General features: G+C 39.3%; 2 protein-coding genes across 3 annotated transcripts in view; one reads left to right on the top strand and one right to left on the bottom strand.

The window, feature by feature from the left end:
• Window positions 1–765: 765 nt before the first annotated feature.
• LOC139966732 (fibronectin-like) overlaps window positions 766–22635 on the top strand; it is a 40822-nt gene continuing 18952 nt past the window's right edge. Inside the window, exons 1-8 of one of the 2 annotated variants that reach the window (XM_071970046.1) lie at window positions 766–1065; window positions 12569–12754; window positions 14132–14233; window positions 15002–15283; window positions 15750–16019; window positions 16865–17125; window positions 17869–18129; window positions 20864–21124. In XM_071970046.1, the coding sequence (XP_071826147.1) occupies window positions 987–1065; window positions 12569–12754; window positions 14132–14233; window positions 15002–15283; window positions 15750–16019; window positions 16865–17125; window positions 17869–18129; window positions 20864–21124 (1702 nt within the window). In that variant the 5' untranslated portion in view covers window positions 766–986. The remainder of the gene's footprint in view (window positions 1066–12568; window positions 12755–14131; window positions 14234–15001; window positions 15284–15749; window positions 16020–16864; window positions 17126–17868; window positions 18130–20863; window positions 21125–22635) is intronic. The other variant, XM_071970047.1, reaches the window with a different exon arrangement.
• On the bottom strand, window positions 21131–22246 carry LOC139967089 (uncharacterized; the record flags this gene model as incomplete). Its single annotated transcript, XM_071970808.1, has 2 exons — window positions 22223–22246; window positions 21131–22075 (listed from the first exon to the last, which is right to left on the bottom strand). Coding segments are annotated over exons 1-2 (969 nt in total), but the record flags the coding sequence as incomplete, so codon positions are not given.

The raw sequence follows: 22635 nt of genomic DNA, 5'->3' as shown, positions 1-22635 counted from the left end.
CCCTGCGGACCCCTTTGCCCTCACGGACCCCCAAATAAATTTCACGGACCCCCTATAGGGGTCCGCGGACCCCAGGTTGAGTAACCTGGGTCTAGGGCACGGTAAACGTTATAAGACAGTGTGATATAGGACTTGATATGGGAAATCATTTATTTAAAAAGCTGTTAAACTGCAAGTCACCTCAAAGTTCTCCGAAAATATGAATCATGTGTGCATTTCGTTTTATATATATAAGATTTTCTTTTAAATATTATTCTCAAGTTATGCACTTTTTTGTAAAGTAAGGGCACTTTTGTTGGTAAAACCCCGAATGGAGCCCTTTTTCAGTACCAACACATTTATGTAAAGGGCACTTATATAGTTTTTCTTTTCACAAAATGATGTAATTAAGTCCCTGGCAAGGCTTCCCGGCTTAGGCTCAACTTTCCTTGAACATCCGCACAAGTACATGATAAGTTTGAAGATATTATACTACAGCTGTACACTGTTCATTCAAAAGTAGTGGGTTGGTGTGAAGGGGGACCCCACAAAACAGCGGTATCGTTGATTGTTGCACTGCATAAATAAAAGGGTGGAATCTACGGGGCATGGCATTTCTCGATAGTACACGCATTGACGTATTACCATTAAACTGGTAATACTTCCCCGCGCAGACGGTAAGCAGACGATAAGCAGACGATGCATAGAGTATAAGCCGACACAGTAAAATCGTCCTGCTGGTGGCACCTTGAAGTTCGTGAAATTGAAAGTTGGTGAACTTCTGCTGTTTACGTGGTACAGGAAAACACTTGTCATCTCGTCTGTGGCACGGCAGTTTACACCACCACGCGTGTGCAGGCATAACTGGAGGAAGTCTGACTTTTTAAAAGAATAAATAGTGTTAGGTGGCTTAGAAGGAAATACCACAAATACGTTTTCCTGACTTTACCTCATATCACCATTTCGTTTTTTTCTCGAAGTTTTATTGCTTCAACGAAACAGGCAAAATGACCAACTGTATTTGTTCTCTCAGTGTCCTGGCAGTGGTTCTCGTTGCGGCCATCGTACCCGTGTTAGGCAGAAAAGGTAGGCTCAGTAAGATAAATAATACTTGTCTTCATTTGTTCTACGAATTTGTCACGGTGATATATTAACTGATATACCCAACTATTTAGTCAAATTTGCATGCGTTTGAGATGAACGAGTTTGGGGAAGAAATTATCATTAGCCATTGGGTACACTTGTCTCATGTTAATTTTAGTGCCGCAGTAACTGAGATAGGCTATAACTTGTCGGCTTTCACTTCAGTAAAAACAATAAGGCTGCTAATTGTTACTGTTAGGCTATGTCTAGATTTATGATTATGGAGAGCTGTAGTCCAAACTTCGCTCTACATCGAGTTAGGTCAAATATTTAGTAATTGCAAAATTTTCTTTAACCTATTCCTTTAACCTATTGGTCTAGCTGAACTTGTCACTTCCTATTCTAAGAACTTTTAAAGCTTATATCTTTCAAATCAGACCACAGATCTTTGCCAAGACTAGAATCAAGACTATGCTAGCCTACAAGCAGTAGAATAGAACTTCCCCTTCAGGCAATAACTTTGCAGAAACATTAAGTAACATATGTGCCTGTTTGATTTATGATCATTGTCAAGTCATGTGCACAGATAATTTTACAATATTTTAAACATATTTTTCTCATCTTGTAATGTTTGATCTCTTGCTAATAAATCAACTTTTATAGGCATAACCATGCAATCATTTGTTTTCCTAGTGGATATAGGTATAGTGTGGGGGAAGGGAAGGGGGATTTGGTGTGTTACAAGTCCTGGTTAATCAGGATCGTTCCATTTTTGCAATGAGAATAAATTGCACCGATTTCTAAAGGTTTTCAATTGGACTAAAATCTTTTTAACCAATGTAATGTAGTAACCCTAGGATTGGGTGAGGATGAGTTGTAGTTAGGTTTTTTGTATATGTCTATCAGGTTCTTGTTTTGCCCTAATTTATCTTTTGTCTAAAAAGCTATCCAAGTTAAATAATATATTTTTGCATTATTACATTTTTGGGCTACATGTCCAAGCATACAAGAATGGCAACATTCCCCCCCTCACTCACCCTCTCCTCTCCCTCAACCTCCCCTTCCCTTCCAATTCCCCTCTCCCTCCCCTCCCTTTCTTTCCCTCCCTCCCTTTCTTGATACAAACAATATAAACCTTGATTACTCCTTAGTTATCATTTCACAAGAAAGCTCACACAAGAAAGCTTGTTACTTTTCAGAGAAAATCCACCAAGGAGCAAATTCAGCAGTTGCTTGAATGAATTCAAAATCGGTGAACTGTGAAACAAGATTTATCTGGTTACTGTGTCATTGACTCATTGTGTGGTAGCAGCAAACTATATAGGAAGTCTATCAACCTCAAATGATCAATTTGTGTAAAGTGTGAATTGGGAAGCCATTTCTTTGAAGAGATTCTTAGTTCCAATAACTTCCCATAATGTTTTCTTATTGACTGAATTGTATCATTATGGTCGTTATTTAAAGACTGGATTTGTTGCATTCGTTTTGCCTTTTATGCTAGTTACATAAAATGTATTCTTTTAGATTCAATGAACCCAAATCACACTAGGACTTGTAAAATAAAGTAGAAGCAAAAATAGAAACATCAAATTTGTGGACTGAGATTTTCACCATACGTCCAGAGCAGGGTAAACTTTTAATGGTTGGTTAAAGGCTGGGCAGACTTGACAAATAATGCCAAAAGTATCATAATTTGGAAGACAAAATTTCAGGGAAAACTACTTAAAGATGTGTCCTGCCAGGAATATATTGATCCCATATTGCATAGCAAGATGCTATGCAAAGTAGGCATTTGCTATATATTGCTACTGCAAGGATGTGTACAAGGTTATTACTCCAGATCCAAACCATAATACTTTTTAGGAGACAAAAATCCAGCAACTTCAAAACTGCTATGAACCCTAAATGATTACCTGCCTGTATAGCTAATTAAAGGTGTCAACTATGCAAGAGTTGAAACTGAACGTACAGCATATAAAGGGAATTATTTAACTTTCAAATTTTGTGTAGCATGTTTGTAGGCTCTGAATTTTTACTCGCATTGAATACTATAGTTCATGCAAAGAAAACTGCTATTCATATGTTACACTTGTATAGCAACTGGACCATTTTTGTGTAGCATTTTGCAATGCGATACTGGATAAATAATTCCCTGATATAGCATGTTCCCATAGGACAGCCTGCCACCTGTACCCGAGGAAATGATAGTAGAACTGTAGAAAGGGGGCAAGCAGGTGTTTCACATCTTGTGATCAATTTTCAGGTGGTTCATTCAATCTGTTTTTGACTGAATCACGTTTTGCCTGTTTAGAGAGATGAAGATATGGACTTTTAAAATGAGTGACCTAAATATTCTGGTAAAGTGAAACCATTACCAATAAGAAGTTTAAAATTGGTTTTAAGGTTTTACATTTGGTGTAGTGCTTTGTTGGTAATTTCTCAAGAGTATTGCTTTGTTTCTTCATCTGTGAAAAGGCAAGTTGACAAGCTTGTATTTTTCGCCCGGAGTTATACTATTTGTTTACAGTAGGCTGAAACTAAAGATGAAGCTGTTACAGAAAGTCTGCAGCATTGTAAAAAAAAAAGATTGAAGACGGACCCAGGCGAACTAAATCTCACTTAAAATGGTGGGATATGATACAAACACCGTGTGTAAATTAACATCTCTCTTTAAGATGGTGTGGTATGGTACAAATATGATGCATAAATTTACATCTCACTTAAGATGGTGGGATATGATACAACTATGGTGCATAAATTTACATGTCACTTATAAATGATGATGGGATATGATGCAATGTTCATGGTGACCTGCCTGTGGTAGACCCCTGTACCTTGCAACTTATTGCTAGCGCCCCAGGCTGCTCCAACACTGTCCAACAATGGTTACGCCCATACCTTCTTACCAATTTATGCCAGATCGTATCTGATCGTATCTGTGTTTAGTGTAATTTAATCAGTATAGGTTATAAGGCTATAAGGTCTGTTGCCCAAAGCTGGTTTCCTGTTGCTGTCTGCTCTGTCTGCAGGTTGCCATATATTTGTTGGATAGAATGATGACCACCTGTAGGGGAGGCCATAATTACATTATATGTATACTGAACACTTGGACAACATGCTGCACATTATTTCTTCTAGTAGAGTAGTAGACATTTACATGGTCTTGCTATAGCAGTAAAGCCTCATTAAATTTATCTCAACATTTTAAAAAATCTGGTTTTGGTATAATTGGTGTCGTAACTAATCCTAGTAGAATCATGAGAATGTACTCTTTTGCCCAAGTTTTTGGCCTTTTCTCTGAGATCATGCAGATATCTGTCTCGGACAACGTAAGAGGACTGACATCACCTCTGGCAAGTAATATTTCTGTATCCGCAGGGGAGCTGTTCCAAGGACACATATTAACATAATACCCTTGAGTAGTTTGCTTCACTGCCAGTTGAATTTCACATAACTATTGAATAAGAGACACTTATTCACTCTGAAGCTACATTATTTTCCACTATTAGGTATTGGCTCTGTTGTGGTCAAAATATTTGGTGTTGGTTTGGGACCATTACTTTGTATGTACTGTACACTACAGTACATACAAACGTAGGATGTCAATGTCATCAACATTTCACCGGCTTGTTGATTTGATTTCTGTGAATAGGATAACATTTTGGACAGAAGGTATATTTTCATGGTTATACGCTTATTTAACTACACAATAGAAAAAAAAAATAGCATTGTTAGAAATAAAATTGTGTGTCTAGTGGGATGCATGGTGTACCATTGAGTCTATAGTAGGCTATACAATGTGAACAAGTTTTGAACTTTTGAACTTAATATTGAAGAAATGCTCGATTGCTGTTTTCTGAATGTCAGTAAACTTGATTTATTCCTTTATGCAGAATTAGATGTACTGTAATTTGCCAAAATGCCAATTATCCATATTTTTGACAATTTAAAACAGTTGCAGTTGGCCAATGATTACCGAATCTTTCAAATCAATCAGCTATATTGAAATATGAGAAAATTTGTATGAAACATGCAAAATTGTGTGTCTAATGAAATGCATGGTGTAGGCTACCATTGAGTCTATAGTAGGCTGTACAATGTGAACAAGTTTTGAACTTTGAAAAAAATTATATATCAAAAAATATATTAATATTGAAGAAATGCCCGATTGCTGTTTTCTGAATGTCAGTAAAATTGATTTATACCTATTTACTTCGCTCCTCGCTTACCTGTCTCCTCACAACCTTAGCACCTCATTCTACCGTGCCTATAAAGTCCTGGTAAATAAATAACACTGTGCGCCCTCTACGACCGGACCCCCCTTCCGGTCCCTCCTCCTTTTTCATTCTACCATTCCAAGTGCCTACACGCATATTTTTCTTGTGGATAGTTTCCTTGGAAAATTGTCTTGGTTTTCTTCGGCGATCGCCGGAAGTTTTTTAGCTTCGGATCTCTAGAAGTTTGACAGTCCTTTCCTGACCGATAAGTATCCTTTTTGTCAAAAAGGGAGGGTTTTGGGGACTGTTTTTGTAGTGCGTTTCCTCCTCGGGTTGGTTTGCGGCGGGGTTAGCAGTTCCGCGAAACTGCCTAGGTTCCCGCCCTATTCCTCCCCACGCTAAAGCGTGTTGTTGTTATTGTGTTTTCTTAGCTTGTTTACTAGCTTCTTCCCCCCAATTAGTTTCTCTCGTTCCCCTTTTGGGGATTCATATTGCTCACGTATATTCACTCCTTTTTGTATGTATTTCTCGCTCTCTCATTTTCGTTTCAGCTTCCATTTTCTTGTTAGGCCACCCCGTAGCGTTACCTTGTTTACCGTTGCTAGGTTACGCTACGCTCCACCTAAGCCTAATTCCCTCCCTAGTTCTCCCTTCTTACGTTAAGCTTCTATTGTTGTTCATTTATCACTAAGAAGTAATCTTCCTTAATCCGGTTATTCAGCATGTCACGCAATCGCGTGTTTCGCGGCAGTTTCGCGGAACTGCTAACCCCGCCGCAAACCAACCCGAGGAGGAAACGCACTACGAAAACAGTCCCCAAAACCCTCCCTTTTTGACAAAAAGGATACTTATCGGTCAGGAAAGGACTGTCAAACTTCTAGAGATCCGAAGCTAAAAAACTTCCGGCGATCGTCGAAGAAAACCAAGACAATTTTCCAAGGAAACTATCCACAAGAAAAATATGCGTGTAGGCACTTGGAATGGTAGAATGAAAAAGGAGGAGGGACCGGAAGGGGGGTCCGGTCATAGAGGGCACACAGTGTTATTTATTTACCAGGACTTTATAGGCACGGTAGAATGAGGTGCTAAGGTTGTGAGGAGACAGGTAAGCTCGTCACTCGTAAATATCCAAACCAGTAAGTTTTGGAATTTATGCAGAATTAAATATACTGTAATTTGCAAAAATGCCAATTTCCCATAGTTTTGACAATTTAAAACAACATTTGCAGTTGGCCAATGATTACCGAATCTTTCAAATCAATCAGATATTGAAAAATGAGAAAATTTGTATGAAACATGCAAAATTCCAAGCATTTCCATAATTTACAATTTCTTTCTGTTTTAGTTGAAATGAAAGTTGACTGGTCCAATTAATAATAAACTGCATAGTAATTGCGATGGGATCTTAGTGTAAGTTAAGACAAAATTGCTATAATATATACTTTAGTAGATTCATGTCCTTCTATTCCATTTCTAGATAGCTCAGAATACTAGAAAACTCTGGAAAATCAGAAGCCAACTTGGCCTCTCTGCACTCTGTTACAATGATTTAATTACAATTTTTACTTTTAAATGTAAATATTTACGAGCTTGCCAAAAAAAAGGCCTATTAAATCGTGATTTATGTCCGCACTGTACCATAAATCTTCCTGTTTGTAAATTCTTTTCTTGAGTTTAGTTTGAACTTTGAATCCTCAGGAGCCTAACTGGTTTAGTTTGCAACACTAGCAAGACACTTGGGCCTATATTTAAACATTGCAAGCTGTGAGGTGGTAATGTAAGACAAATCTGTTGGATCTCTGGGGTGGGGGGGGGGGGGAAGGTGGCAGGAATAGGAGAGGAATGGGGGATACTGTGTTGGGTTGGCAGGGTAGGTGCCATTCATATAACGACACAATGTATAGCTCTCCTCAATGTTGTCAGATAGCTAGGGAGAACATAAATATGTTATAAAACTTTGAGCCCGCAGCACATAGCCCGACTGTTCATGACACGACTGACCATGACTATCGTTACAGGGCAAAATGTGTATACATAGTCTCATTTACGATTAGGACTGACGAAGAATTTGCTAGTTTTTAAGTCATGTCGCCTTCAGTCTTTCTTTGGGATGTAGCACAATTTATTTGGGGTATCAATCACTAATTGTTGTCTAGAGAATTTTATGCACTTAATCACATATATCTCATCCCATTGTCTGACATTTCAAATACATTATTCACAAAAATAAAAAGTCATCAACCATGATAATTACCTTGGAATTCTTATGGGAAACTGTTGAGGTTCTTTTTTTTTAATTCTTTAAGCGAATTACAAGCTTGTTACTGTTTCCTCAACTTGAGTAGTTTCAGATATTTGAAACTACTTGGTTACTTCCACAATTTCCTGTATAACCATGAAAACCTATACATTGCACATATAGCTCTGTAAGAATTGAGGTACTACAGGGTGCCATTGTGAGTAAATATAGTAGTAGCTTCATGCATGATCTGCTTCATGAGCATTCTCAATTTATTCAGCATTTTAAGAGCATGTCTGCAATTAACTGCTCCAAGGGAGCTACCCAGTCAGCACAATAGTTGCAATATAACATGGACTTAAGTACGTCTCACTGGGAACAATTTATCTAGTATCGCATCGCATATATGCTATGCAAGATGGTCAACTTTGATATGCCAGTACAAAGATGTATATCACTATATTTAACATAACCTATGAATATTCAAAGGAATTCTTGTCTGTAACTTCTTAAACATTTTAAATATTAACCTCTTGGCCTGCCCCTTCTTCTTTTATCCCTCCCTACTCTGCTTTTCCCCCTGATCCCCTTGTGCCACATTTGATCCCCTTTCCCCTCTTTCACCACTTTTTCCACCCACTTCTTCCACCCACTGTTTATCCCCCCCCCTCCTGCTGCTCTCCAATCTGTTTCTCCTCTTCCACCAAACTTGATACTCCCACCTGTCTTTTCTATTTATACATCCTTTCTTCTCCTTGCACTCCATTGTTCCTGGTGATAATTACAAAGCCATGTTAAATTCGATGATTGTTGATTTTCATATTGTTTGCGTTAAGTTTAGACATAGAAAGAAGTTTTTCCATCTAATATGTAGGGTTAGCTACAAAATACAGTCTTCCTATCACCGGTAGACTTTCATATGGGTTACTATGAACTTTAAGTATAGTCACAGCAACCTTTTCAGTAAAAAACAGACTTTTATCACTTTTCCTAATTTTTTGGACCATTTGCCATTTTGTTAACAATCTATTTTGCAAGAAGTCTCTATGTATTTGTTTTTTTAATCCTATACATTTTGACATATGTTCTTGATTTATTTGTGAAAGTTCATCTTCTGGTAGGCAGCTTGCATCTTTGGGGATGAAGGTGATCCTTGAGAGATCAAGGTATGGCATTTATAGCATGGCCCAAATGGTAGCTCTATGATCTTTCTCTGTGTTCAACACAGACAGTGTGTCTACATCAGTGGGGAAGTTGCTGCTGGGAAGTTCATGGCTAATATAGGCTTATAAATCAGAATTGGCACCAAAGTTTAGCATGCTGAAAGATTCTGACCATCAAAATTATTCAACGACATTGAGGAGTGTCCAATAGGCCTAAATACAATGTGAAAAAGGATTCAAGTGCAAAATGAGTTACACTATTGGTTGGAATGGTATCACCTCATAACGGGCATTTCTAACCAGAGATTGGTCAAAAGTCAACCTTAAAAGTTACCATTCTGCATTTGGTTGTCTCTAGCTTTTGGAACTTTTGCCAAACCATCCGGAAAGTTTTTTTTTCTGTATAAAGTAAAATTTAAAGTTCTGTTAAATTTTTTTTTTTTGGTACTCCAATAGCCAGTTGGAAATTTTTAGATTTAGAGTGCAAGGTTTCCAAAGTCACAATTTCACAAGCAAACACTTTATTTCCTTTATGATAGGTAAAAACCATTTTTTTGCAGCATCGATCACTTCATAGTAGAAAAACAGGAAGGGAAAGTATGCCATACTGCAATTTTAAATGACAAACCAAATGATTGCTTAAAGGTGATTTTGTTTGTTTGTGACATTCACACTTCTTGGTACGAAGTACTTGAACTGAAATCCCAAGACAATAAGTCTTAAAAGTGTAAATCGTCAGATCCTGCCGTGTGCATTGACACCGAGTCTGAACTGCGTTGGTCATCCCCTACCTACAATGGAATGTTTCTACCAGTGGTACCCAAGGTGTTTTCACCCTGTTATTCAATGGCTGTCTCATTAACAAAACATCTTGAAGTTGAAGAACCTTGTCTAAATCCCAAAGCCTAAATATGTAGGCTTCAGAAATCAGTATTCAAATTGTCTATATTTAAAGGAGGTTTGTCAAATGGACATTGATAGAGGAGGACTGAACACAATGGGGATGGAATTGATGGATATTGAACAAAAGTACTAGTACTTAGTGTGCTATACTGCACAAATGATGTGTAAATGGTATGTGAGTTGTCAGATACTGTATGTTCAAAATCAAATCAGATCAGATACTGTGTATTCAAAATGTTTGAACTGTTTCTTCATCAGTTTGAAATAGCTGACTAAACCAAAACTGCACTGTCATCAGATTCTGATACATGGTAAAGCATGGAAAATTTCTGGCGTCTGACATTGGTATCTATCAAATGTCTGACTTGTACAAGAAAGTATGTGAAAGTGAAAAGCCGTCAGACTTTGAACCTGTAGACAGGATTGAAAAGTAGGTTACAAGGGTGAAAATAAAAGTTCATTTAGTATGCGACGACGGACGACGGTAATTGAAATGTTTTGACATTAATTCTGAGAGATGACAAACAATGTTAGTTCCTTCTGTTTTGTCAAGTAAAACTTATTAATATAATAGGATACCATGCAGTTGAGTCATTCCAATAGGCATAGACTTACAATGTGCATTATAACCTGCTGTGATATGTCTGACAGGTAGCACCCTCAGGTATCACCCAGAGGGAATATATACATGTGTGGATCCATTTGAAGGTGAATTCACACAGAGGCCAATAGGCTAGAATAACAGCGCTTTGTTAAAGGGAGGTGAACAGTACTTTCCCAAAGTCTCTGATAATTCTATCGAATGCTCATCAAAGGCTGACATATAGCAGAAGGAAGCAAAGAAATTGTGATATCTTTCCTCTTGAATGCTCTGATGGCAAGCCAAATGCTCAACAATTTTGTTTAAAAATTAAAAAAAAAAATATATTTGGTTCATCAGTATTAGTAATAATTTAGGATTATCACTTGAAAAAATCCAGGTTTCTCGCCTGATCAGTCCATGTTTATCTTGTGATAAACATGGATTGTCACTGACTGAACCCATTTTCTTGGATAATGAGCCAGGTTTATCGATCAAAAATCATATTAAGCATTAATAGTTTGGTGCTTGATAATTCAGGTTTTTATCAGTCGGTTGGTCAAGTTGGGGCTTGCCATATATACTCACTCCATAAACAACTTTATCTAGCTTTGCCCCATGCAAACCTTTTCAAATCTCTAATAGCGTGTACTGTTACCATACAGAGAGAATCACATTTACAATCTCTAAAAAGCGTGTGTGTTGGTTTAGGCACAAGTTCAGTAAAAGTTGGATGATGAGGGGGCTGCAGCCAGGCTGTGTAGGACAAAAATCTAATGTGATCTTACAACAACACTTGAAAATCATTGACAATAATTCCATTAGACCTTAAATTGAAAGGGCTCATGACAACGGGTGATTGATAGGACGTATAATGATACTGAACATCAGTACTAACATTAGTACTGGCAAAACTCGGTGACTAATAAGGGAACTTTAATAACAGACTTGATTTATCTGTATACCTAATTTTGGATAGTTTTAAACAATATATTTTGAAAGTGCTTCATTCACATTTTAACAAACAGTGAAGATTACAAAGTCAAATATAATTTAGGTCAGACCGCTTGCGATTTTCCAACCGAGCCTTTCTTCACGTCCCTTTAAATGTGGTAAATAAAATGCTCTGGCAGTTCATGGGAGAGGAAGAAAACAAAGATAATTGACAGGTAGCAGTCTAAACAGAACGATAAATAGTAGAATTCATCACATTTTTATCACCCCCTTGTTTTTTTATTCACTCACTTTTAATAGGGAATAACTACCTCTGTCTGATGAGGTTTTATAAGCTTTCTCTTAAATGACGTTTGCTTTTCTTTATTGACATGTTCCTGTTAGCTTTAATAAAGCAAGATGATTTTCACTCTCAGTTTCCATGTTTTTTTTTGGATATAGATGCCAGTCAGTTACAACCTTGAAATCTGAACTGAACAGCATGTCTCAAAGAACCTCCTCTTGTGACTGATAATATAATTCTGGTATCTTCATTTAGACCAGACTGACAGACAGTTTTACAGAGACAAACAACTTAAAGATGTTCTGTCTTTTAATTGATCAAACTATCTTCCTCTCTCTGGTATCCCATTGCTAAGATTAGAATAAATCAGATTACACACGATACAATATTTTGTCAGTTTGAATCACTGTACAATGATATTAATAGTATGATGGGTATAGGCAAAATATATCGTAGAATTCATTGCCGCATCCTGCCTTAATCGACATCCATGACTTTATACAGTAACTGTCGTTGTTGTCCTTCCCTTTTGCCGCCTTTTCACTTAAGAACAATCTTAAGTAAGTATTAAAGTATCGATCAAAGATAAAAAACAAACTTTACTGGATGCAAGCAGAGATGTTCCTTACACATCAAAGAAATCCCTATCCATTGGTTATTCTAACAATTCTAATCTTCACATGTATCATGTACATTACACTGGAATTTACATTTGAAAACTATATTTTAGTGCTGCATGAATGATTCAGAGAGCAGTTTTGAAATAGAGATCTTGAAAGGTTGCATCGCAGTTGTTTAATGGTTAACAGTGAATTACAAATCAAATGTAATGCATTCCGTCACAAACATGGCCGCCCATTTGCAGGTCTGGCATGTTTATGTACTTAGTGTTAATATATACTAACCTAATTTATTTTATTTTAACTTAATTTAATGTGCAGTTTAATTTATTATTTAATCACCAGGAGCACATATTTGCTGATTTAGTGAGTCATGGCTAATCAAAGGTAAAGTTCACAAGAAGGCTTGGCCAAAGAAAACGTTTGGGAAGCAGGGTGTCCAGTATCTATATGTAGTATAGGCGTCCATATTGGGGCCCTTTAGTTTACGGTGCGTTTTCCTCTCGACTTTCACTTAAAAATTGTTTTCATTAATATCTCATTTCAGCTTCAGCTCCTGAAAACTTTCAACTTGTTGATGTTACCACCAACAGCATTACACTCTCTTGGAATGACCCTCCTCTGGTGGGTGCTGAAAAGCTGAAAGGCTATCGACTGAATTACAGGGAGGCGTCTGACAGGAAGGAGAAGAAATTAACTTTAAGGAAGACCCAAACAACTTACACAGTAGCAGGTATGTGACTTGTTATTCAATTCACAGTAGGCAGCAACCTAAGAAAACTTCCCACAAAGTAACAACCTGCCACCATCTTTCCATATCTGCTGGTGCATGTCTAGGGCAAGGCTGGCCACGGTGACCGTGGGACAAGGCAGGGGGGGACACTATTAGTTAATGTTGCGGGCCACGTTGACATTGCGGCAAGGCAGGGGGACACTATTAGTTAATCTTGCAGGCCACGGTGACCGTGGGGCAAGGCAGGGGGGACACTAAGTTAATCTTGCTGGCCACGGTGACCATGGGACAAGGCAGGGGGGACACTATTAGTTAATCATGAGGGCCAAGGTGACTCTGGGACATGGCAGGGGAGACACTATATCTTGCGAGCCATGGTGACTCTGGGGCAAGGCAGGGGTGACACTAAGTTAATCTTGATGGCCACGTTGACACTGCGGCAATGCAGGGGGACACTATAAGTTAATCTTGCGGGCCACGGTGACTCTGGAGCAAGGAAGGGGAGACACTAAGGCACACAGGCTAACGTTCCAGACTTATCATCTTGAAAGGTGATGAAGTGAGCAGTGGCAAAAAATTCATGAGTGGCAGTTTTACTAAAGTGCAGATTTTCAATGATATGTTATGTGGGAAACTGAAAATTCTATTTGTGCACTGTCAGTGTGCTACAGTATGTTGAATTATCCTGTCACAGGTAGGCCCTTTGTGCCAACTTCACAAAGTATATACTGCATCTGTTGTTTTCATCATTTTCTGCAAATCTGTGAAATTTATTTTCTGAAGAAGAGCTTTTCCGTTGGATAAAATCACTGTTGGGATATAAGGTTTAGTGGGTAGCGTTAGTAATATTGTTTTCAAACCTGAAAAGTTTTGGCAAGCATGCACATACTGTGTGTCAAACTTGTCCCACCTGTGCTGTAGGCCCCTTCAAGTCACTAGTTGACATATATACTTAAACTCAAGCAGTTGTTCATCATTTGACTAATGTCGACGTTTGCAACTGTCTTTATGCACTTTATGTAATTTCTGAGAATTTCACCGATCCTGCGTTTGGAAATTTAAGTCGATTGTATCTCATCTCATTTCATAAATTCCTTTTTTTTCCCACAACATTTATTTATACAGAACTTTCACACATATTGTTGAGTTTAAGGTAAGTATTGCCAGTATACTGTAGTTCTGAAAGGATGTTTTGTGTCAGGAAGCCTTTGGTCTAGTAGATCACTCCCATTATGGACAGAGAACAATGTCATTGAGGACACATGGCAGACATAAGTCGTTGTGATCAATTTCAAGCCAGGTGATTGCCTTTTGACAGGTCAGGATCTTTCAAGTAATTTCTCATATAATTGCTGATTTGGTTTGCTTGTGTCGTAGATCTTGCCGAGGGTACCGCGTACATCTTTTCTGTCTTTGCTAAGACTCAGGACGGAGTTGGAAGAGGCAGCGATGAACTCGAGGTATCGACACTATCGACAGGTAAGTAAATTAGTGATGCAGCAAGTGAGCTGGATGTGGCGCAGTCATACGACTTGGATGCCTCACTTCATTGCATGTGCTTGGTGTGATTTTGTCTGGTCCCTTGACTTCGCCTGAACTGCATCCATGGGTAGTATTGTAAAGTGTCCTAACTTCAATATCCAAGTTTGGCGGAAGTTTCGAGAATGCTGTTCTCCCCCCATTCATACACTTCAAATCTAATTACACTTGTCAAAGTTGCTGCAGAAATGCAACTTAATGCAAACTTGGGTGCAGATTATGAGACACACAGAGACACACAGATGTGTTTTACATTCAGATTGAGGACCCCATTGTTTTTCCCTTTGTTAAATTCCACATAACCTAACCTTATCAGTATCACTTAACAATGGACTTTTTCTGACGACGTGGTGAGTCTTTTCAAATGATTCTGCATGAGGACTTGGAGTTACTTCATTCATGTCCTCAGTCAGAATACAAACCAAGTGCACACACACACATACTCACACGCAGAGGTATGCACTCTGTTAAGTTCCCATAAAAAAAAAAGTTTTTTTGTCTTTAGGGGTTTGGAAGTCTTGTTCATCATGTGCCTATCTAGCACCTACACTTCACCAAGTGGATATTGAAGTCACCTTTAGAAATTCCTAATATTGCTGAAGGTTTTCAAGTAAAACTTATAATTACAAGAGTATGATATGTTTCATGTGAGCTGCCAACTTCTGAATGACTAGTATTAAGTATTACGATGCTCTTTGTGTTTTGTAGCGGTGGAGGAGCCAACAGTACCAGGGGTGCCACAATTCTTTGACGCTCTGCCTGGTATAGACAGTATCTTCGCCAGGTGGGTACAACCAGAGGGGGACGACTTTACCGGTTACATCCTGGGCATCGGGAGGGACTCGCCGGATGAAACCACGGTAGAGTTGGGTCCCTCTGTAAATACCCACACCTTCAGGGATCTTGAGCCGGGTACTAACTACGTTCTGGCAATCCGTGCGGTCAACGCAGTGGGTCCTAGTCAGGTGGCACTCTTGAATTCATATATAGGTAACTGTAGATTATTTACTGCACTGCTTTCCAGATAGTCAGTTGATTTAAAAAAAAAAAATGAATTGCTTTAAAGTTTGTCACTTTTTAATTTTGTTTTATATCACTGTGAAGTTGCTATATTCCATTGCCCCCATCAGAATCAGTTCATACCTGCATTACTTACGATGAATTGCTCAGATTCTATTGAAATAGTTCTAAATTTCTAAAATCTGCTGTGTAGTTAGCTGGTTATTGAAAAATTCAGCCCAGATTACTGTGTGCAAATTACCCAATGTCAGGGTTTTGTCAGATCTGGGTTAACAGCTGAAGGGAAATAAGCTGGTAGTCATCGACATGAGTTGATCGTATGTCATGAGGTTTAACCTGGTCTTTTGAACAGTCGTATTGATGATGATGCTGTTAGTGTGTGATGAAAGGTAGACGTATTTCCTTCAGGTTCGTCGATATGTTATTATTTAAACAGAGCAGCAACGACCAAACCCTCCGGAGTCGTTCACCACCGTACCGTCCGTGTACAGTATCGAGGCATCCTGGGCTCCGGCCGGTGATGACATAAGGTCTTTCATAGTTGGCATCGGCATCAACGACCTGGAGGAAGACACACTCGAGATCAACTGGGACGAAAACTACTACGTCTTTGAAGATCTGACGCCAGGAACTCTGTATCTGGTCTCAGTCAGAGCTGTGAACGAGAATGGACCTGGGGAAGCTGCCATCGACAAGGTCACGACAGGTAAAAAGCCAGAGGATTCTGTGAGCGTCCTTGATTTGAAATGTAGGGGATGAGATGTAGTACTTTGACGGTCCAAACTATGGGGGCCAAATGACCCAAAAGTGGGTCACCAAAAAAGACATTATTTATGTCAGCCTAAAATTTGTTAGCAGTTTTCAATGTCTGGGGAAGGATACCGCTGTTATGTTAATTTATTGATTAATGTCATGTTCCATAGTCCACGGTAGCTTTCATGCATTCTGAGCATCTATTCTGATGGGTAGGGGTTGGGTGATGGGGTGGGGGTTCTTGTGAGTCATGGCTCAGCCGTCATGGAAAATCCTAAAAGATTGAAGTCCTCTGTTTTTCTATAGGTCCAATAAAACAGGGATGACTTTTGTCTTTGGTCTACTTCTTTCCGTACATATTTCCTTTTTCTGGGATGGGATGTCTCCTTTTAAAGTATTTGGGCTTTGTTTTGATAAACAGCACTTTCTCTTTTGCTCGTAAGGAGTGATTATGCTCAACGAGCTAAACTTCTCTTTATATGTCTTTAGTTTTGTAGACCTAATGTACCACCAAGTTTTTATTTTAATTTTTATATTTTTATTTTAATGGCCCAACCACGGTTTGGCCGTACGCGTTATATTTGATACCAATTAACAGATAAAAGAAGTCCACATAAGCCTACAGAAAATATATATTGAGGGGCATTGGTTTTCCTCTACGAGTTTGATCTTACGGTAATTTAAAGCCGTATACGGAGGTCACAGTAGCTCTTTTATCGAAGTTGACAGTATTCTAGTCACTGCATGAATGTTGTGCCTTTCCTTGAATAGTTTCGTCTTCATGATTTCACTTTCCAGAGGAGCTACTGACACCCTCACCTCCTGTGATCGATTCGGTGGAGTCAACAGAAGATTCCATCACTGTGAGATGGACAGCTCCCACCGAAGAAGTGACCGGTTATGAGATAACTCTGGATCCTCTCGGCACAGAGACAGCCGGAGGAGATGTAACAAGCTTCACATTCTCTGACTTGGCTGCAGATACAGAGTATGTACTGAGAATTAAGGCTGTCAACGAAGTTGGCAGTAGTACCCCTAGTGAACAGTCTGTTGCCACTGGTAAGTAAGAACACCTTCATGAAGTTTGAAATGGCTGTCATATTTTCAAATGAAATGGTTTCATTGGTGGGTTTAAATTGGTGGAGGTGGAGGGGCAGTTGGAGGGGGGTGGGGAGACCATCATCAGTTGGGTTAAAAAGCTCAGTAGGGATTTTCTACTTTCTGTCAGGAAAGAATATGTCGGAGGGAGATCGGTGAACAGGAGAATTATTGAAACAATCTAGAGAAATTCAAACTTGGCCCGGATATGTAAAATGAATTCTTTGTCAAAATCATTGTCTGCCTTAAGATTTATGTTTTGCTTCAAGTACACACAAGGTTTGATAGAACTAAGACGTGTATGATATATGGACATCGGCTTGAGAATTGAACTGGGAGGGTTTATATAGATGCAGGTTAATTTGAATTGCAACCTCTGTATGCCCTGGTCACCCCGACCCCAGACTGACCTAAAATTGGAGAAGTTTGGAAAATGGAAAATGTAATTTAATTCTCGGTCACTTGATCTGTCGGGCCCATGTCGTCCTTCCCTGAAGGGTCAAGTCCTGACCTGAATTTAAAATAATAAAGTAGTCTCCTTCAATCCGATTTGAGTATATCTTTGTCGGGTCTATCGTTGTCTATCATTTTCCGAATAATTCATCGATTGTTAGCTAATAATGTCCATTTTTACTTGGATCTATCGTTAGCAGTTGATTATGAGAAGAAGTAACTATATGTCGTTATTTTCTCTTGCTGAACAGATCCTTTGGGACCACCACAATCCCCCACCATCACAGACCTCCAAGCCACATCTGACAGCATCTTCGTGGAATGGCAGTCAGTCGATCCAAACGTCATCCGATTCGAAATTACGCTGGTCGGCATCGATAGGCAGGCCCTGGGGGTTCTCGAAAATTCACACACCTTCACGAACTTGGACCCAAACACAGAATACACCATTGAAGTGAGGTCACTCAGTCCTGGTGGATCCAGTGAGGCTGCAACCTCAAGAATATACACAGGTAGGCCAATAAAATGCATCAAACTGTGGATACATTTCAATAGTTTGCCGTAAATTCTTCGGCTCAATTTTGATGGGAAGTGATTGAAATTTTTGCAAGCTTTGTGCAGTTTTAATAATTTACGTATAGTTGTACCAAACAGAGTGAGTTAAATCTTTTTGGTGTCATTTTAGCCGAAAGTATCTTCATATTTCTGCCTACTGTGAACATTAATTGGTTGGCATTCATACATATGTTTCATGATATATTTCAATAGTTTGCCGTAAATTGTTCTGCTCCATTTTGACGCGAAGTGATGTTAATAATTGCAAGCTTTGTGCAGTTTTAATAATTTACATATTGTTGTACCAGACAGAGTGAGTTCTTTTTGGTGTCGTTTTAGCCAAAAGTATCTTCATATTTCTGCCTACTGTGAACATTGATTGGCCAGCATTAATTTATGTAGGAAGTTATTACTCTTGTTGACATTTGCATTTAACAGCATTACCAACAAAACTTTACAGCCAGTTAGCACAACCACTTCCCTTCAAATTGTTGGATTTCTATACCAGTCACTTGAGGATGTGGTTGTGTCAGCCATTTCCCTCTATTTGCGGTCAGTTTGTTTGACAACACGCAACTTTTATTCGGGAGACGTCTTTCCTCTAGGCCAGGCCGTCTCTTTGCGGGTTGTTTGGCAGAGAGTGATTCATAGGATGAGAAGGTCCGAACAGTTTTACTTTTTCTATAAGTCTGTTGTTTATGGTATCGCTATTAGTAATTTGGTAGTCGTCCAAGAGTGATCCTTGGTCTATATGGGTGAAGATGCTTCCTGTAAACGAGGTTTCAAGCAGGAAGTTATCACATGTTCATGGGCCTCTAGAAAATTCTAAATTGTAAATGAAAACTACACCTGCTTCTACATCTCACTCTAGAACAGGGTTTTCTTTGTATAATCAAAACCAGAAAGGTGTTGTTGTCTGATTCGATTGTAAGTTCTCATATCTGTATGATACTAAATATTATGAGGATGTGGTGTTTGACCTAAGGCTACAGAAACATTCCCGCTAGTTTGGTTATTAAATTTTTGAAGCTCTCAACCTCAACTACCAAAATAGTCCTTTAAGAGCAAATACAAGATGGTTTGTATATGTTGTAGAACCACAAGGTCATAGTTTGTTAAATGCCATTTCAGAGAAGCTCAGGAAGTTATCACGACAGTCACATATTCATGGGCCTCTAGAAAATTCTAAATTGTAAATGAAAACTACACCTGCTTTTACATCTCACTCTAGAACAGGGTTTTCTTTAAATTATCAAACCAGAAAGGTGTTGTTGTCTGATTCGATTGTAAGTTCTCATATCTGTATGATACCAAATATTATGAGGATGTGGATTTTTACCTAAGGCTACAGAAACATTCCTGCTAGTTTGGTTATTAAATTTTTGAAGCTCTCAACCTCAACTACCAAAATAGTCCTTTAAGAGCAAATACAAGATGGTTTGTATATGTTGTAGAACCACAAGGTCATAGTTTGTTAAATGCCATTTCAGAGAAGCTCAGGAAGTTATCACGACAGTCACGTGTTCATGGGCCTCTAGAAAATTCTAAATTGTAAATTAAAACTACACCTGCTTTTACATCTCACTCTAGAACAGGGTTTTCTTTATATAATCAAAACCAGAAAGGTGTTGTTGTCTGATTCGATTGTAAGTTCTCATATCTGCATGATACCAAATATTATGAGGATGTGGTGTTTGACCTAAGGCTACAGAAAAATTCCTGCTAGTTTGGTTATTAAAATTTTGAAGCTTTCAACCTCAACTACCAAAATAGTCCTTTAAGAGCAAATACAAGATGGATTGTATATATATATATGTTGTAGAACCACAAGGTCATAGTTTGTTAAATGCCATTTCAGAGAAGCTCAGGAAGTTATCACAACGGTCACGTGTTCATGGGCCTCTAGAAAATTCTCTAACTGTGATATGATAGACTTTTGATAAACTGTTTTTTTCAAATTTGTGAAAGTACGATTGCAACTAACATTTGCCTTGTGCTCTTCCAGAGAAAAAGTTCCTGTATATACTATTTACTCGCTTGCTCAAGAACAGAGCTGACATACATATTATAGACTTATATCCAAATGGGCAATTAATGCACAGGTAAATTGAGGGCAAGAAGATAAATTTGGATATATATAGCCATTATGGAAGAGTACCCAGGGATATTACTTTACAGTACACTGGCAGGCCTGGATGTTCAGGCTATTTTATTGGCTACATGGCAGTTTTTGTTGCCTTTTGACAGTAGACAAAATGCACTGTTTTCTTGGGGGGGGGGGGGAGGTTGCCAGGATACAGCAAGAAAATTAACACATGTTAAGTGGGTTAGCAATCGACAGTCAAATGCTTGGGCATGAATTCCTTACCTGACTTCACAGCCCCTATTACTGCTAATTATCAGCGAGTATAATTAGGCTGCTCTCAGAAGCCTGTACAGTTAATAACTGATGTGAGTTGTTGTCATCCAGGAAAACTCCAGTGAGAACTTGATAGCAAGGTGGCTAAAAATTGTGCAATTCTAGACCTGACGAGTCACTAAATTTCAAATCTTCTCCCCATCATAGAGATGATACAGTGACTTGAATACCTGACTCTTCTCAAGTCGGGTCAATTCATCGGGTGATGACTCGACTCGACAGTAAAAGGAAGTGGCATGTTATATCGCATATATCTAACTTTTTTTCTCCAGAGCCTTTGAACATCCCTCCGGCCCCTATCATCGAGTCGGACTCTTCGACAACGGACAGTATCACCGTCAACTGGCGCAGGGCTTCAGAGGATGTCTTCAGTTATGAAATATCCATCGATGGATCATCACCGATACCCCTCGGCCCAGAGGAGACCTCCTATACCTTCACAAACTTGGAGCCGTCGACAGAATACTTTATTGCCCTGGCAGTCACCAACCTGGGAGGGGTGAGTCCTCCAGCCACCGAGAGACTCTCAACAGGTGAACATACTGATACTTAATGAGAGTATGTGGTAGGACTGTATGTATGAATGTGTGCGTGCCGTACGTCTGTATGTGTGAATGTGTGCGTGCCGTACGTCTGTATGTGTGAATGTGCGTGCCGTACGTCTGTATGTATGAATGTGTGTGTGTTGTACGTCTGTATGTGTGAATGTGTGCGTGTCGTACGTCTTTATGTGTGAATGTGTGCGTGCTATACATCTGTATTTGTGAATGTGCATGCCGTACGTCTGTATGTGCCAGCCGTACGTCTGTATGTGTGAATGTGTGCGGCCGTACGTCTGTGTGTGTTTGAATGTGCGTGCCGTACGTCTGTATGTGTGAATGTGCCTGCCGTACGTCTGTATGTGTGAATGTGCATGCCGTACATCTGTATGTGCGTGCAGTACGTCTGTATGTGTGAATGTGTGTGTGCCGTACGTCTGTATGTGTGAATGTGTGCCTGCCGTACGTCTTTATGTGTGAATGTGTGCTTCCGTATGTCTCTATGTGTGGATGTGTGCGTGTGGTACGTCTGTATGTGTGAATGTGGGGTCGTACATCTGTATGTGCGTGCCGTACGTCTGTATGTGTGAATGTGTGCGTGCAGTACGTCTGTATGTGTGAATGTGCGTGCCGTACGTCTGTATGTGAATGTGTGTGCCGTGCGTCTGTATGTGTGAATGTGTGCGTGCCATACGTCTGTATGTGTGAATGAGCATGCCGTACATCTCTATGTGCGTGCCATACGTCTGTATGTGAGTGTGTACGTGCTGTACATCTGTCTGTATGTGTGAATGTGCGTGCCGTACGTCTGTGTGTGTGTGAATGTGTGCGTGCCGTACGTCTGTGTGTTTGAATGTGCCTGCCGTACGTCTGTATGTGTGAATATGCATGCCGTATGTCTGCATGTGTGTGTTGTATGTCTGTATGTGTGAATGTGTGCGTGCCCTATGTCTGTATGTGTGAATGTGTGCGTTCCATACATCTGTATGTGTGTATATGCATGTCGTACATCTGTATGTGCGTGCCTTACGTCTGTATGCGTGAATGTGTGCGTGCCGTACGTGTGTATGTTTGAATGTGTGCGTGCCGTACGTGTGTATGTTTGAATGTGTGCATGCCGTATGTCTGTATGTATGAATGTGCATGCCGTAGGTCTGTATGTGCGTGTCGTACGATCTGTATGTGGGTGCCGTACGTGTGGGTGAATGTGTGCGTGCCGTACGTCTGTGTATGTGAATGTGTGCGTACCGTACGTCTGTATGTGTGAATGTGTGCGTGCCGTACGTCTGTATGCGTGTATAACGTCTATCGCTGTTGCCTCATACTCATTGAGTGGAAGTAGTTTGTCTATGTGGTAGACATTAAAGATTGGAAAAAGGCACATTTAAGTTGAAAAGATTTGACAGAGTAACAATGAAATATACATTTTTTGTGAAGCCTATAAAGTAGACCTAATGTTGAATTATAATAGAATGCAAATATAGAAATTTTAAACAGCACATTTT

The sequence above is a fragment of the Apostichopus japonicus genome, chromosome 4 (assembly GCF_037975245.1).
Source record: "Apostichopus japonicus isolate 1M-3 chromosome 4, ASM3797524v1, whole genome shotgun sequence".
Lineage (NCBI taxonomy): Eukaryota > Metazoa > Echinodermata > Holothuroidea > Aspidochirotida > Stichopodidae > Apostichopus > Apostichopus japonicus.
Note: the sequence above shows the minus strand (reverse complement) of the source record. Positions and strands in the feature narration are given on the sequence as shown.